This window comes from Lonchura striata, chromosome 17 (assembly GCF_050655825.1).
Source record: "Lonchura striata isolate lonStrDom1 chromosome 17, ASM5065582v1, whole genome shotgun sequence".
NCBI lineage: Eukaryota > Metazoa > Chordata > Aves > Passeriformes > Estrildidae > Lonchura > Lonchura striata.
This window is the reverse complement of record NC_140719.1, coordinates 13,341,471-13,355,902: the sequence shown is the minus strand read 5'-3', so window position 1 is coordinate 13,355,902 and position 14,432 is coordinate 13,341,471. Positions and strand designations below refer to the sequence as shown.

At 49.0% G+C, this 14,432-nt stretch overlaps 1 protein-coding gene across 3 annotated transcripts in view; it reads right to left on the bottom strand.

Annotated features, from left to right (window-relative positions):
- LHX2 (LIM homeobox 2) overlaps nt 1–14,432 on the bottom strand; it is a 33,875-nt gene that overhangs the window by 10,587 nt on the left and 8,856 nt on the right. Inside the window, exons 1-3 of one of the 3 annotated variants that reach the window (XM_085556367.1) lie at nt 11,278–12,277; nt 8,334–8,539; nt 7,321–7,703 (exon numbers count right to left, since the gene is read on the bottom strand). In XM_085556367.1, coding sequence (XP_085412493.1) covers nt 7,321–7,703; nt 8,334–8,539; nt 11,278–11,505 — 817 coding nt within the window. In that variant the 5' untranslated portion in view covers nt 11,506–12,277. Of the gene's footprint in view, nt 1–7,320; nt 7,704–8,333; nt 8,540–11,277; nt 12,278–14,432 lie in introns of those variants that run through there. The other 2 variants (XM_021543692.4, XM_021543693.4) reach the window with 2 other exon arrangements.

Sequence of the window (14,432 nt, the reverse complement as noted above, 5' to 3'; positions counted from 1 at the left end):
ACAACATATTCACTAGCATGCCAAATGAGAAATCATTTTAATTATTTATGTTTATATTTCAATTTTTTAAAAAAAGGTGTTTGCAAATACTAGTTTGAATGATCACTTCTGCCATATCCTTTTGAAATCACGGAATGATACTATTTGAAACACTTGCAGAAATCAAGCACAAGAAAAAGGTCTTCAGGAAAAGAACACAGTACAAATTATCAAGTAGTATTAAATATTGAATGCCAAGCAAAATAATCTTGTAGACCAAAAGTAGTTTTTCATTTATTTGTGTATATAGTAAACCATAGAAACCCTCTTTAAATAACATTAAGGACCGAGCTTAAATCCAATAAAAAATTAGAAATACAGCTGAAAATTAGCCCTGACAAACTGTTGTTCATTAGCTTTTTGTGTCCAAACACCTACAAGTCCCTCTTAATTTCCTACAAGTTTTATGCTAAAAGTAATGAAAAATTGCTATCATCTCTGTTCTACATGGCATGCAAAAAATGACCAAAATATTTTTTTGAATGGGAATTGTTGTTAAGTTTCTTAAAAACATGAACAGGCTTGTTTTCAATTGTCCACTATTGCTGTTTAATTAAAACTGAGTACACCTCATGCACCTAGCTGTATAGTGTTACTTGAATTCATTGTCCATCAATGGGTCTCAGCCCTAGTGAAAACACACATTCTGACAGGCATGTGTTAAAATCAGATTTTAAAAATGCACAGATAGATTTCTAAATGAAGATGCATGCAGGTTCCCTAAGCAGGTTTGCAGCAGCTACAGTAGCTGCTTTACAAACCTCAGCCTTTCAAAACCTGCTAAAAAGCTGTGGCACAATACAGAGCAAGGCCTGCAGAAATTCAGCTCTAAGCCCAAAAGCTTGTTTGTTTAACAGATATGCCCAAAGTGTCCAAAGCCTCGAAGTTTTCTGTGTCTTTCTGCACTCCTATAATTTAAAAAGCAGCTAAAAAATGGTACTGTATATAGAAATGTGTCTGTGTGCATGTGTGCGTGTATGTGCATACATTTGTATAAATCCTTTCCAGACCTCTGGATCTTGTGCCAAATTTTGGCCATAAGAAGCATTTCTGCTTGTTTTCCTGCAGCATGGAAAACTGCAAGCACCTGAATTGAAAAGGTGTAAGATACTTAGAGGCAGAGGGTAACAATGGAGTAGTAATGGAGCTCTTTGGGAGGTAGCCAGATCTTTTTGGGTTTAAGATCTGAGACCTAGTTGCCCATCTGGAGTCATGGCATGTGCTCCAGTCTCCTTCATAGCCACAATTTCTGATATAAAGAGCACAGGGATAAATAACATAATAATGCTTATAGAAAATTATGTTATGGAAATGTAAAACCACATCATGCTTGTTTTTAAAATGTACCCAAAGAATTTTAGATATTAGTAATGGAAAAGAGCATTGTGCATCATCTTAGAGACTTTTGAACCCTCCAAGAAACAAGAAGACAGACATAGGAGGAAATGCATCAAAATATCTGTCTGCAGGACTGAGGTCTGGTTCCTGTTAATATGCAACAAAACAAAGCCTAGGGCTGCAAGGAGCTGGATTTTAATGTGTCCCATAGAGAAGGAAATACATTCAGAATCCAAGGATATAAAACTGATTCTAAACCCTCCCAGAATGGAATGAGGGTGTCAGCTTTTCATCAAGCCCTGATAGGAAAAGGAGCAACTTACTCCTGGAATTTCTCGTAATTTTGCCTCAATATCTACAAAGTAAAAATAATATTAAAATGACAGTAAACATGTACCATTTGAGAGTGGCAAAATGTCCTTGTCTACAATGGAAATTGCAGAACAGATTTTGGAAGTGCATGAGGGCGTGTGCTGTTCATTGGCTTGTGCAAGTGGTTTGGCTACTCCCAGGCATCACCCAATATGACATAAATAGTCCTGGCTGGTGCCAATTCCCCTCTTGTATTTGGTTGTGGTGCCTGGCACCATCCCCAACAGGCTATTTTATTCAGTCTAATATTATCTGCATCTCTCACAGAATCTGCAATGTCCATGGGTGTTGCAGGCACAGACACACAGAACGGGCCAAGGGTGTAAGTGGAGATTTTAAGAGCTGAGGAGCTTCTGCAAAAGGCATCAGGGTGTAAAACTAACACTGTACATGCTCCTCACGCAACCCTCTGTTTTTCAGGCACTGTCTTCCCTGTTCTTTTGTGGTGTCCTGTGTATCTCCCAAAGGAATTGCTGAACTATCCATATGTAACATTTCCATTCCATTGCAGTATCTCAGGCTCCTGCTGGGATTTCAGAAATACAATTGGTAGAATTCCAGTCAAATAGAGGAGCCTTAAATTAATGAGTGTTTCGCTTCTATTTTTTGATAAAACAAATTCTGAATCAGTGCCAAGTCTCTTTTTGACCCTAGAACATTTCTAAGGCCCTGTGCCTTTCCCCAGACCCACACCCAAGCCAGTGCCCTCCCGACTCTGCTGGTGCAACAGTGGCAGCACACACACCCTCAGCCCCACCCTGGCCACAGGATCGTGATGGCCACAGGCAGCATCACTGCATCCCTACAGATAAAGAGGGAAACAGCCTTGATATTGGTACCCAAAATACCCTTTGCAGATTAATGCAAAACATCTCCCTAAACCCAGCAACAGGAGCATAAAGTAGGCTGTGCTGGTGCTTTTGAAACAAAGTCTGCTAGAGGAGAACTTGGGAACATTGCTTCACCCTCAGATCACCAGAGCCCCCCATGGCTTGGGACTCGGGGCAAAGTGTGTGCTTAGCAGCTAGTAGGTTGCTAAGGATATGGCACATGAAGATGAGAAAGAGAAATTTCCTTTGAGGGAAATTTTGTTCGTAGTAGCTTGTGCTTGACATGTTAGATTATGCCAAAAGAAAGAAAACTAATCCTGATTCTGAAAGAGTGATGAAACAAGAGACATGTGATGTGTGCATTATCTCTCAATAGTGGCTCAGGAACGTACACCCCTCTCCTTCTGTAAGCAGAGTCAAGGGGGTGTTTTAACCTCCTGCTGCCTGGAGAGGGAACTTGTGATTAACTAGACCAGGCAGGGGTGCAGCCGCATTTGCTGTTTGGTCGGAGCGTGGAGAGGACTTTGCAGTACCCTTATCCTCAAAGGGGACAGAAGTGAGACAGAGCCCAGGAGTGGTACTTGGGACAGGAACAGACATAGTCTTCCTCTTTGGAGGAAGGAGAAGACATAGAGAAGGCAGAATCTTGAAATTCTCACCACAGGCATTAAAAGGGGTGAAGCTGTGGCACTGGGCTCAAGCAAGGCACCCCTGGCTGCTTCTGAGGTGCCTGGCAGCACTAAAAGGAGCATGTCTCTGCCAAGCCATGGAGCAGCAGACCCAACAGCGCTGCCTCAACCTTGACATTTCGAGAAGTGTTTCTGAGGAGATAAAGCCAGTGAGTCTTAAGGAGCCCAGGCCGAGCATCCCAAGGCCGGGACGGAGGAGAGCAGGATTAGGAGCCCTTTTCCTCCGGCCTTCCCCGGGCGCCTCGGACAAAGGGGCTGCGCGTCCCGCTGCCCCCGGGGCTGCCTAAGGCCCGGGGCCCCGCGGCCGCGGTGGCCCCCGGGGGGAGCGCGGCCGGGCCGGGGCTGCGGGGCGGGAGAACAAAGGGGCCGGGAGGGGCGGCCGGGCCCGGGCCCCGCGGGAGGAACCGCCGCCAGGGTTTTTCCCCTCAATTAAGCCAGTTGAATGGCGCTGAATGGCCGGTGCGAGTGCGCGGTCAGTCCCTGAGCGCCGCGATTAACCCGGGCAGCCCCGGCCGAGCCGGGCTCCTCGCTGCCCGCCCCGCCGGGGGAAGCGGCGGCAGCGGGCTCCGCTCCCCGGCCCTGCCCGAGGGACCCCGGCCCCGCTGCCGCTCCCGGGGCCCCGCTCGCCCTCCGGGGCGGGAGCGATGCCGGAGCCCTGCCCCGGCCCCGACCCCAGCCCCAGCCCCCCGGGGAGGGGCCAGATGCGCCCGGGGACCCGAAAGGTGACCACAGCCCGGGAGGAGGGAGAGAAGGGGGAGAAGCAAGAAGAGGGTGGTAAAGGGGTAAACCCTAATTTTTCCTAGGAAATCTCTGCAAGACATCCGATTTTAAGCCGCGATTCCCGTCTGCTCGCTCTGTCGCAGTAGTCACAGGGAAGCTTCTTGTGAGCTTTTAGTCCCAAGGGAAACGAGGAGGAAAGAGGGATTCGCTCTTCCAAACTTTCCAGGCTTTTCGCATTTTTGTCAGAAAAAAACCCAAAGCCCTTTTGACACAGCCGCTTGAGAGGGTCAGCTCCAGGCGTCCCGGCGCTGCCCCGAGCCCTGCCGGGAGCTGGGTCGGCGCCTCCGCAGCCTCCCCCCCCGGCAAAAAGCCGCCCCCGGCCCAGTCCCCACCGCCGAGGACGTGCACCCAGCCTGGATATTCCGTCACCCTCTCAGCGAAGCACGAGGCATCTTCCTGCTAGCAAAGGAAGGAAATGTTTCTTACTATCTTGGCTGTTTGTACAGATTATGGGTATTTTATCAGCTCGTCGTGCCCCAAGTTTGCTCAATACATCTGTCATTTTCCAGGATATTTTAGTGTCTTAAAGCCAGACTAGATACAAATGAATAAAACATAGCAGACTGTGGGAGGTTTGGGGTCTAATTCACAAAGGGAGTATTCAGAATTCTTTACAGGTGCTTCTGTGTTCAGCAAGCTTTCAGCCATTGATTTACTGACCTAAAAAACCCATCAAACTCCATTCCAACAAGTGAAGGAGGAAATTATGATCACAGGAACACACTTAAAAAAAAAAAAAAGAAAGAAAAAGAAAAAAAAAAGAAAGAGAAAAGAAAGAAAAAGAAATCTTTTTGAAGTTTCAGCATCCTTCTAAGCTATTTTCCACTTGTCAGGCTCTATCCACATCTAAACCCATCACCCCCCTGCAAACGGAGTCTCGTTTAAGTAGGAAAAAAAAAAGTAATCTAATTCGTGTTGCAGATGAATATTTGCTCCAATTTACAAAATTATTTCAGTCTCGACTCTGCCAAGTTTATGGGTCCCTCTTTTCCCACCACCTCTGGGTGTAGATTTATTTACACAAAGTATTCTACACAAATCACCAGGAACAGATCCCCTCAGTGGACAACACTGTGCATTTCTAGTGCATTTCTGAGAAGGAAACGACAAGTTCCACTAAAAATAAAAAGAGAAACTATTACATTTTTAGATAGTTTATCTTTTAAAGGCACAGTATGCAAGGCTTTGCAATAATTTACCCGCTTGTGGAATTTTACATCAACGAGCAACCCAGTCTGATTTCCAAGATCAATGGCACTTATTACCGCATAAATTAGTCGATTATAGGTCTAGTAAATAGTTAAGTAGATAAATAGCTTAAGCGAAGAAGCCAAAGGTTACTCAAAGAAGATCTCTATAAAGTTTCAGTTGCACGGGCTAACCAACGATTAAAAGTCGGACGGCAATTATTTTGTAAACGAATTTTTCAAATTGCAGTTAAAGGCGGTTTATTTAGGAAGTCAGGGAGCAGTGAGACTTTCTCAGGCTGTGCTCCCATCCAGGACAGATGCCGTTGATTCGGTTTACAGGTCCTTTGAATCTGAACATCTGCCCTGCACAGGAAGACAGCGGAAGGACAATTAAAAGCTAATCCCTCCGAAAAGGAGACGTTTTTTAACGGGAAGAAATGCAGATTTGATGCATGTTTTGAAGCTGAACTGTTACTCGCGAGAACACTACATCCACCTTTCAACAACCTACACCACTGGGACCACTACTGCTTTTTGCACTACTTCCAAATTATTCAGCAATTAGTTCAACCAATAATAGCTGGCAAATTTGTTCCCGAGGTGCGTTTGCCGGTTAGGGTTGCGCCTTTGCTCCCTGCCGTTTTCAGTGCAAACCACCCCATTTCGTCGCTATTGTTACTCCCTTCAGGCGCAAATCTCCCGTTAGCCTCCCGTTCCCTGCTGCCTCCCCTGGCCCGAAGCCCGAGCTCCCCGCCGCCCCTGCACTTGTGGGTGTCCCTTCCGCGCCTTCCTCCCCCCGTTCCTCCTCCTCCTCCTCCCCGCGCAGGCGGAGCGGCAGCCGCCCGGCGCAGCCCGCAGCTGGCGGGGCGCGCAGAGACGAGGCTCGAAACAAACCGCAGCAAACTTGGCCTTTACCGAAAGAAGAACATGTTAAAGGCAAATCTATGCCCTACGGGACACGTCCGAAGCAGGTAGGTTAAAAGAGAAAGCAGGCTGGGACAAGCACAGAGGGCACCGAGGCACAGAACGACGCAGGGAAACGAGTTCGGTGCCCAGAGTCTGGCGGGACGGCCCGAGCGCCCGGCTCGGGAAACGCTGGACTGGGGGGAAGCCCACCTCCGCCTCCATGTCCTCGAATAAAACCAACATCTAAGAATTTTGTTTTGTCCGAGAGTTTCTTTTTCCCGTTGCATGCGAGCAGCAGCGCAGGAAGCTGCCGGGATGGCAGCCGTTCTGGTGGCAGCTCCACGGAGAAGTGGAGCGAGGGGCAGAGGGGAGCGGGGATGGGGGGGCGGGGAGGGGGGCAGGAGCTTGCGCGAATTCCTTTGCCTGTAAAATTACAGTGACGGTGGGGAGGTTAAACGAGGGAACGCGTCGGAAAGCTTGCTGCTGAATCCGGAGAGCCCCGGCTGCTGCCAGGTTCGCTGCCGCTCCTCCTGCTGCTGGGCTCGGCTCAGGGGCAGGGGCTGTGCGGCGGGGCAGCGATGGGCTGCAGAGGGGATGCTGCTTTCCCAACTCTTCTCCGAGTCACCTCTCATGAACAAAACTCCAGCAGAACTTGCCCCCGTGTGAGCAGGCTCTGTGCTGCCCGCAAACACCTGCTGCCCACGGCCCCTGGCCGGGCACAGCCAGCCCTGCACCCCTGTCCACCCCCCACTCCAGCCCTTGGGAAACGGCCACTTCCTCTCTCTCTTTCCTCCCAAAGCTTTAGGGTGCAAGAGCTCAGGACAGGGCTGGACAAATTCACCCGTCAGCAGCTTTAGAGTGTAGCTACTAAAGAAAATTCACGGGCCTCTGAAGTGCTAACTAAAAATCTCTGGTTTCCAGATTTTATTTCAGGCTGCACTCCCCCTTCTTCCCCCCCTTAACCAGATGACCTTGCTTCAAAACATTTTATTTCCAGCTGAAGTGAAAAATGCTAACATATTAGCTTCTGTAATTGCAGTTTGACAGCACTTGATCTCAATAATTATGCTGCAGCTAAACTATTATTAACAGTTTAAGCTAAAATAAACGGAAATCCCCCTTTGGAAGTGAACAGAAACAGACCATTTGAGCTGTTCTGGGGGAAGGGTCTCTTACCTGCATTGTAGGCTGCTAGATCTGCTCCAGGCCCCGGGCTTTTTCTTTTCCTGGGTCTCCCCTTCTGGACAGTCCCCACGCCATTGTAATAAGGCAGTCCCAAAGTGTTGGCAGAGCCCGCTCCCAAAGCCGGGCCCTTCCCAGCGGCTACATCCGAGTGATTGAAATGCACCTGGTACTCCCCCTGGATGAGAGTCTCGAAATGGAGGCGGCAGTACACCAGATTGTCCTTCATGCCAAAGTGATCGCCAGTGGTCAGCATCTTGTTGCAAGTGGTGCAAGTGAAGCAATTTAAGTGATATACCAAATCCCTGGCCCTCATGACCATCTCGGAGGCAGAAATCCCCAGGTGACATCTCGCGCATCTCTGCACCGAAAACCTCCTGCAAGACAGAAAGGCCAGAGGAGACGGTGAGAGGCGCATTCCCCCCCACCCCGTCCTTCGTGGGTTCTGCCCGGAGGGCGGCAAAGGGCTGCGAGCCCCGGGGCGGCCACCACGGCCGGGGCAGCGGCACAAAGTCGGGACTTTTGCGGAGGCCAGACGGGCGGGCATCCCGGGACGGGAGCGCGGGGAGTCTCCGTCCCGTTTCCCAGCTCGCAGCGCAGCTCCCGCCCCGACAGACCCCACCAGAAAAGGACACCGACCCCCGGGCCGCGAATGTCCCCGCGCCCCCGGGCCGCACGAGGCAGCGCCGGCGGGCGAGGAGCGGCCCCGCTGCGGGCCCCGGCCCCGCACCCAGCACAGGAGGCCGAGCAGGGCACGCCTGGTGAAGGCCCCAGTAGCCAAAGCAGGCTGGGGGGAAGCTGTGCCCGGGCCGTGCCCCGCTCTCGGCAACACGGGACCCATCCTCACCACGAGTCTCAGTCCCCAGGGGGAGGTTTTGGGAGCTCACAGCCTGCCCCACGCGTGCCCACGGATCCCCTCGGCAGTCTCATCAGGACGGGGTCTGCTCAGCGCGGGGAGCGGCGGGCAGTGTCCCCGTCCCCGGCTGGCGGCCGAGGGCAGGCTGTACCTGTAATAGTCCTCCTTGCAGTAGATGCTGCCGTCCTTGCTGAAGCAGGTGAGCTCGGACTCCAGGTTGAGTTTACATTCACAGCACTTCAGGCAGCGCATGTGCCACTGTTTGTCCACAGCCAGGAGGTAATAACGGTCGGAGATTTTACCCCCGCAGCCGGCGCACAGGGCAGCCCTGTCACTGCTGATGGAAGGCATGGTCTGCTGGGGGAAAACAATTACAGACCGTTAGCGAGAGGGAGAAACTCTTGAGCACGGCTGGGCTCTCCCCTCCCCCTGCCCGGCCGGGGCCGAGCTGCTGCTCCCCTGGCAGAGGAGCGGGGGCCGCGAGCCGGCCACCCCGACCGGCCCCCGCGCCCGGTCCCCAGGGTCCCGCCGCATCCCACCTTCCCGGGAGGAGGCGGGGAAGCGGGCGAGACGAACAGAAAACCACCCTGGCTTTTAGAGGAGGCGTCCAGACCAGACCCAGAACTTTTTTTTTTTTTCTGGTGGATTTTCCAGTCTCAAACCAAGAAAAGACGCTGTTCAACAAACAGGCGCAATAATAACAGGGTAGGGCAAATCACAGATAGTTCATTTTAAAATTTAGAATTATGGATATACTGAGAGTGTCTGCATAGTTAATGCCCTGTGAGTGCGTGTATGTGGAGCGTGTCTGTGTGTGTATTTTCTTAGCTATAAAATTCCGAATGAATTACGATCAAACCCCCAGTAGTCACAGTGCTGCAGACACAGCTCTCTGCAAGCTGGTTCCAAACAACACGGATCGCGATCTGCTGTGACCCAAAGCGCTAAAGGGATCAGTAAATAAAGCTGCGGAGGAGAGGAGCGTTACTAAATCCGAGGTGCAGAATGTTTCATCAGGAAAACGAAATAGTGGGAAACGTGTGGGAATGAGAGCGGGTTAAAACTAACAGAGCACATTAGATTATGCTGGGATAAACTTGGAAGCAATAAAACTAAATATAAGCCCTATATAATTTAATAGTTTAGTGTCAAATCGCAATCCAATCGAAACCCTCAAAAAACCCCAAATTCATACATATCCTGTCGACTTCTACCGAACGAGAAAGAGGGAGAAATATCGGAACCGTTTAAGCATGCTTATTTATTTCAGCAGGCACCTTAAAACAGCATTCTGAGAGGAGGCTCGGGTGGAGCAGCGGCTGGGGCAGACCTTGCAATATGCTGCTTTCCACTTCGGTCCCAACTCACTCTTACCCGCTTTGCACAAAGCCCACGGCAGATCTGTTCTTGTGCACGGGAACCCGAAACATTTCCTTACAGCTGTGCCCAACACGCAGTTTGTTTTGGTTCGGGGCGGGGGAGAAGTTGTTTGTTTGCTTTTACCTCCTCTAGAGCCTTAAATCCTCGCGCAAAGCAAAAGCAAAGACAGCTAATCGGAGGAAATCGAAAGGAACCGAGGCTGATTTTCCAGCACATGCCAAACCCACTGCTTTCATCCTGTGCTTGCGGGGATCGCAAAATCCCATCTCTGTGAGCACTCCCGTTTGCACCGCATCATTCCCACTAGGAGAACTCCACACAAATAAAACCCTGGCACTCCACTGGTGTTAGTCACAGGAACCCACCGGTAGCTTGTTTCTTTAAGGCATTAACTGAACTCCGAGTAGGGATCGTTTTATAACCAAAGTAGTTTCTTGTAAATCCACTTTAAATGAAATAACGATTTTTTCTACTTTGCTCTTCCAGTAACAAAAATATTCTGCCGTCTAGAAATGGTATTCAAGGATCCAGTATTCCAACCCACTATTTGTTACATACACACGTGTATCCATATAGATTATACACAGTTATATGAAACTATCATGGCACAATATTTATTCCAGCAAAGACCATTGGATGTTGTTTAATTGTACGGAGAAATAGTAACTTTTAAAAAGAAAACCAAAACCGTTTAGACTAGAAATCGCATCCCACCCTTCTATTACAAAGGCCGTTTTCCAGGCGGTGTTTCAAGATTAAATAGTCTCACTGTCACCTTTAAGCAAATTTCACATAACATTACAAGAAAGAACACATACTGATGAAGTTTGAAAACCTGAGAACGGATCTTCCTTGCATATGCCTGTATCAGTTTACAAGACATCATTTAACCAACGTGCGAGATAATTTCACTTCAGAATTGCAATTTCTTAACCAAAAAAAAAAAAAAAAAGTGTACATAAATTGTTAAATCACTTAAGTCACTTGGAAAATTTCTTCCAATTTGCCAGTTTAAGACTAGTTAGATGCATCTTTTTATTATCTAAATGTATTAATATACAAGGTCTACGCATCAGCAGACAAGATGAAATATGGTAAAGTTATAAAAATTCCCATCCATCCTCCCTAAGACATATCTTCTAGTTCTGTTTGCCATGTTTACAAACCCACATATTAAAATTATTTTTTAAAACCCATAACGTAAAGATACTCGTGTTTGGTTTTTTCTTCTTAAATAAATGCTATAAAGATTATCTCCATGAAGGCATCCTACCTGAAAAATAACACAGAATTGGATTCTTTGGTGCTTGTGTTCCCATTCTGCAGACAAAAAATTTGCTGTGCCAAAATGTTATTGGTATAAAACCACACTTTGCCTCTTCCTAAAAACTTTGGAAGGCCGGACAGGCTGGGGGAAGGGAAGGAGTTCTTGGACGCTACCAAAAGGCTGGTCTATCTGTTTTCTCACAAGAGCAGTACCGTTCATTTCACCCAAGCGTTACTATTACTATGCATATTATTAATAATTAACAATTTCATGCCTATCCCCGTGGTTTCATTTAATCTTTTGGGGTGCCTTTATGCTTATTTTTCTTCTGATTTCGTATTTTGCTTACGCTTCCCCCCGATCTGTTCTTTTAGGGGAAAAGCTCTATCTGTGAGGGGTTTGGTATATTTAGGGGTGTGTATGACTCTCCCATTCCTTCGGCTCCTACCGTTTCCGTCTCTCCCCTGTCTATAGCCGAGCTGATGGCCGGTGCTTCGCTTTTGGTTCTCCGATCCATCTCGTCGATGACCCCGTGCATCTCCGAGCTGGAAAGACTGTGGAAAAGCATCGCTGAGGAAGCAGAGGAGGAGGGCCCGAGTTGCTGTTGCTGCTGACAGTTGTCGGGGTCCCTGCAGGAGCCCAGAACTTGCATTAACCGGAGCCCTCCCCCATGCATCTAGCACGGCCGCCCCGTCTCTCCTTGGGCACCGGGTTTTTCCCCCGGCAGAGCTGTCCGGAGCGCGGCGCAGGCACTGATCCGAGCTTTCAAGGGATGGGGTGCAGAAAAGGCGGGCGAAGGGGATGAGGGAGAGGGGATAACTGGTGGTGTAAGCTTCGGGGCTTGGATCTAGTCTGTTGCGCGGCCCCGGCACATCTCTCTAGGAGGCTTCTTCAGTGCAGGGCTCATTGCCCCAGGTGCAGTCCCAGGCTTTATGCTCTGGCCCAGCTGGCAGAAGGCTGGGCACGCTTACGGTTGGGAGGGATTAATAAATAGTAGAAATTAAAAAAAAAAAATTAAACCATCTTCGGTGAGAAATAAATAAGTATTAGGAAAAAAAAAAAATTACGACAAGCCCCTTACATCGTACTGTGCGAAATTTGGAGCAGGAAAGCAAGGGAGAGGGAGGCTGCAGCAGGCGGAGAGCAGGCTGGTGCTGCAGGGAGGCTGGGGCGGATGCCCACCGTACGCACTCACAGTCCAGAGGGCTGGCAGCGGCGGCAGCTCGGGGGCAAAGTTTGCTCCTTCCCCCGCTCCTCCCCCAGCCCGCTGGAGCTCATTGGGAAAAGAAAAAGCCAAGGGGAAGGAGGAAGAGTTGGACGGGCACCAGATGGGACGGGCACTCGCGGCCCCCCTGTGTCCTTCAAGCGGCGCGGCCCGCGGGGCCCGGGGCGGGAGCGCAGCCGGAGCCGGAGCCGCCGCGGAGCTGCGAGCGGCGCGTCTGCAGCGCGGGGACCGCGCGGGGCTCCGCGCCTTTTCTACAGCCCCTCTGACATCATGTCCTGCCCCGCCGCCATTGGCTGCGCCGCGCCCGGGCCGCCGGCATGTGCTCGGGGCCGGGCGCTGGCCCCGCGCGGGCCCGGCCGCCCGGCCATCGCCGGCGCTGCCCTCCCCTCGCTCCGCGGCCTCGGCAGCGGCCCGGCCCCGCGCGGAGCTCGGCGTCTGTCGCCCGGTGACCGTCGGCAGAAGAGGCTGTGGGGCACAACTCCTCCTGCGCGCGAGAAGGAGGCGTTCAAGAGTTTCTTTCACGATACCTCAAACATTCGTGACCAGTTGAACGCACCCAATAAGTCTCGTTATGAAAAATATTCACTGTTGGAATATAATAACTTGAGCCACTCCGGTTTGTGGAGCCTTCCACAAACCAAGGCCTCTTGCATCTCTCGTCTCCAAGTAGACTGTAAGAAAACCAGGCCAGGAAGGTCTCTGAACTTGAGAAAAAGCTTCAGAAACTCTCCAGGAAAAACAAAGAGTGCACAGAGACACTGTTCATGATACCTAAATATTTATCCAGGAGGTGGGTAGTAAGGAAGGACTAATTAGTATTAAAGATGTCAAATATCGCACTTCTAATTATGTTAGCAAAGGTAGCACAACGGAAGGCAAATCTGAATGCACATCTGAGATCATGAGACTCGCTGCCTCATCCGTGACTATGAATTATTACATCATTCTGCTCATTCCCATCAGGTGTTGTTTTATGACAGGGTGATTTGCCTCTTACAGGTGTAGTGCAGTTAAGATTATCCTTGCTAAAACTGGAATTCTTCTGTTTATAGCCCAACTTTGCTGGGTTTATACATTCCATTCTTACAATAATTGACACCTCTTATCATCTTTCTGTTGGGATTGCTCTGAGTAGTTAAAGCCATTTGCATGTCACAGAGGAGAACAAAGTGTCTCTTGTAGAAATGCATATGAAATAGCCACAAGACCCCTCAAGAAACCATACAGAATGCAAGCTAATTTGGCATCTGAGGGAACTATCCAAAGTCTGTCCTAAAATCAAACCTTGGAAACAATGGAAATTCATATTTGAATTCAGATTAGAATCCTGCAGCACCATTAGTGGCTCTGTATGGTATTTATCTTGACAAAATCATCTTTCCCTTCCTCCGTACAGTTGCGAGAGGTTTTCAAGCCCCGTCTGTGCCGGGAGCTTTGGCTCCAGGAGCAGCTGTGGATCACTGCTCACCGGACACCACGGACCCTGTGGTGGGACAGCACTGGCCCACCTTTGCTCAAGCAATGCTGCGGATATCCTTCTCACAGCCGTGTACCGTGCTATCCTCAGCCGTTCTAATACCAGATTAATTCCCTATCACCGAATTGATGATGTACGTTTTGCAGTCAAGAAAGGTCATGGATTTGTACACTCTGACATTGCTAATTATCAAAAAGATTTTAGGAATTTAACAGAATTAAAGTACAGTATTTTATGTTACAGAATTGCCTCAGTGAATGGAACCAGTAACACCAAGAGCGTGCTGAAAAAGTATGGCACGGCCTCCAGTTCACAGGGTATCTCTGATTATCTTTTAATGGATATACAAACACAAGAAGACATCCAACCCTTGCTACCAAAACACAAGGAGAGAAACAGAATGTAAACATAAAGCTGCTAATGTACACACTGACACATGAATGGCATTTACATTGTTCAGAATAAAATCAAGGATACTTTCAAATAATGAGCCACAGAAAAATTGCTGGAGCAAAATTGTCTTCAGAATGAAATGCAGGCTCATTTGGAATGAGAGTTTTTTCATTAAAAAATGGTGCAGCTAATAATAAAGTCTTTTAACCTGTATTTTGTTATAGGTGACAGGTGAACAAATCACAGGTCTTGAGTTTCTCTACCCTGCCTCTCTTGGTAACGTCATCTCCAGTACCATCTGCTACCTACCAGACAAACAGACCAACCACATAATGAGGTACCAGCTTCCACCCAGCTACCGTGACTAAATCAGAACAAAAGATTCAACGCCTCCTTCAACAAAGGAACACAAGTCTAAGCTGTCTTTGCTAATTGCTGGGTTTCAGGTTGTCTGTTACAGATTTTAAGTGAGCCACAAACTTCTATCAAATACTTATAGCTGTTGGAT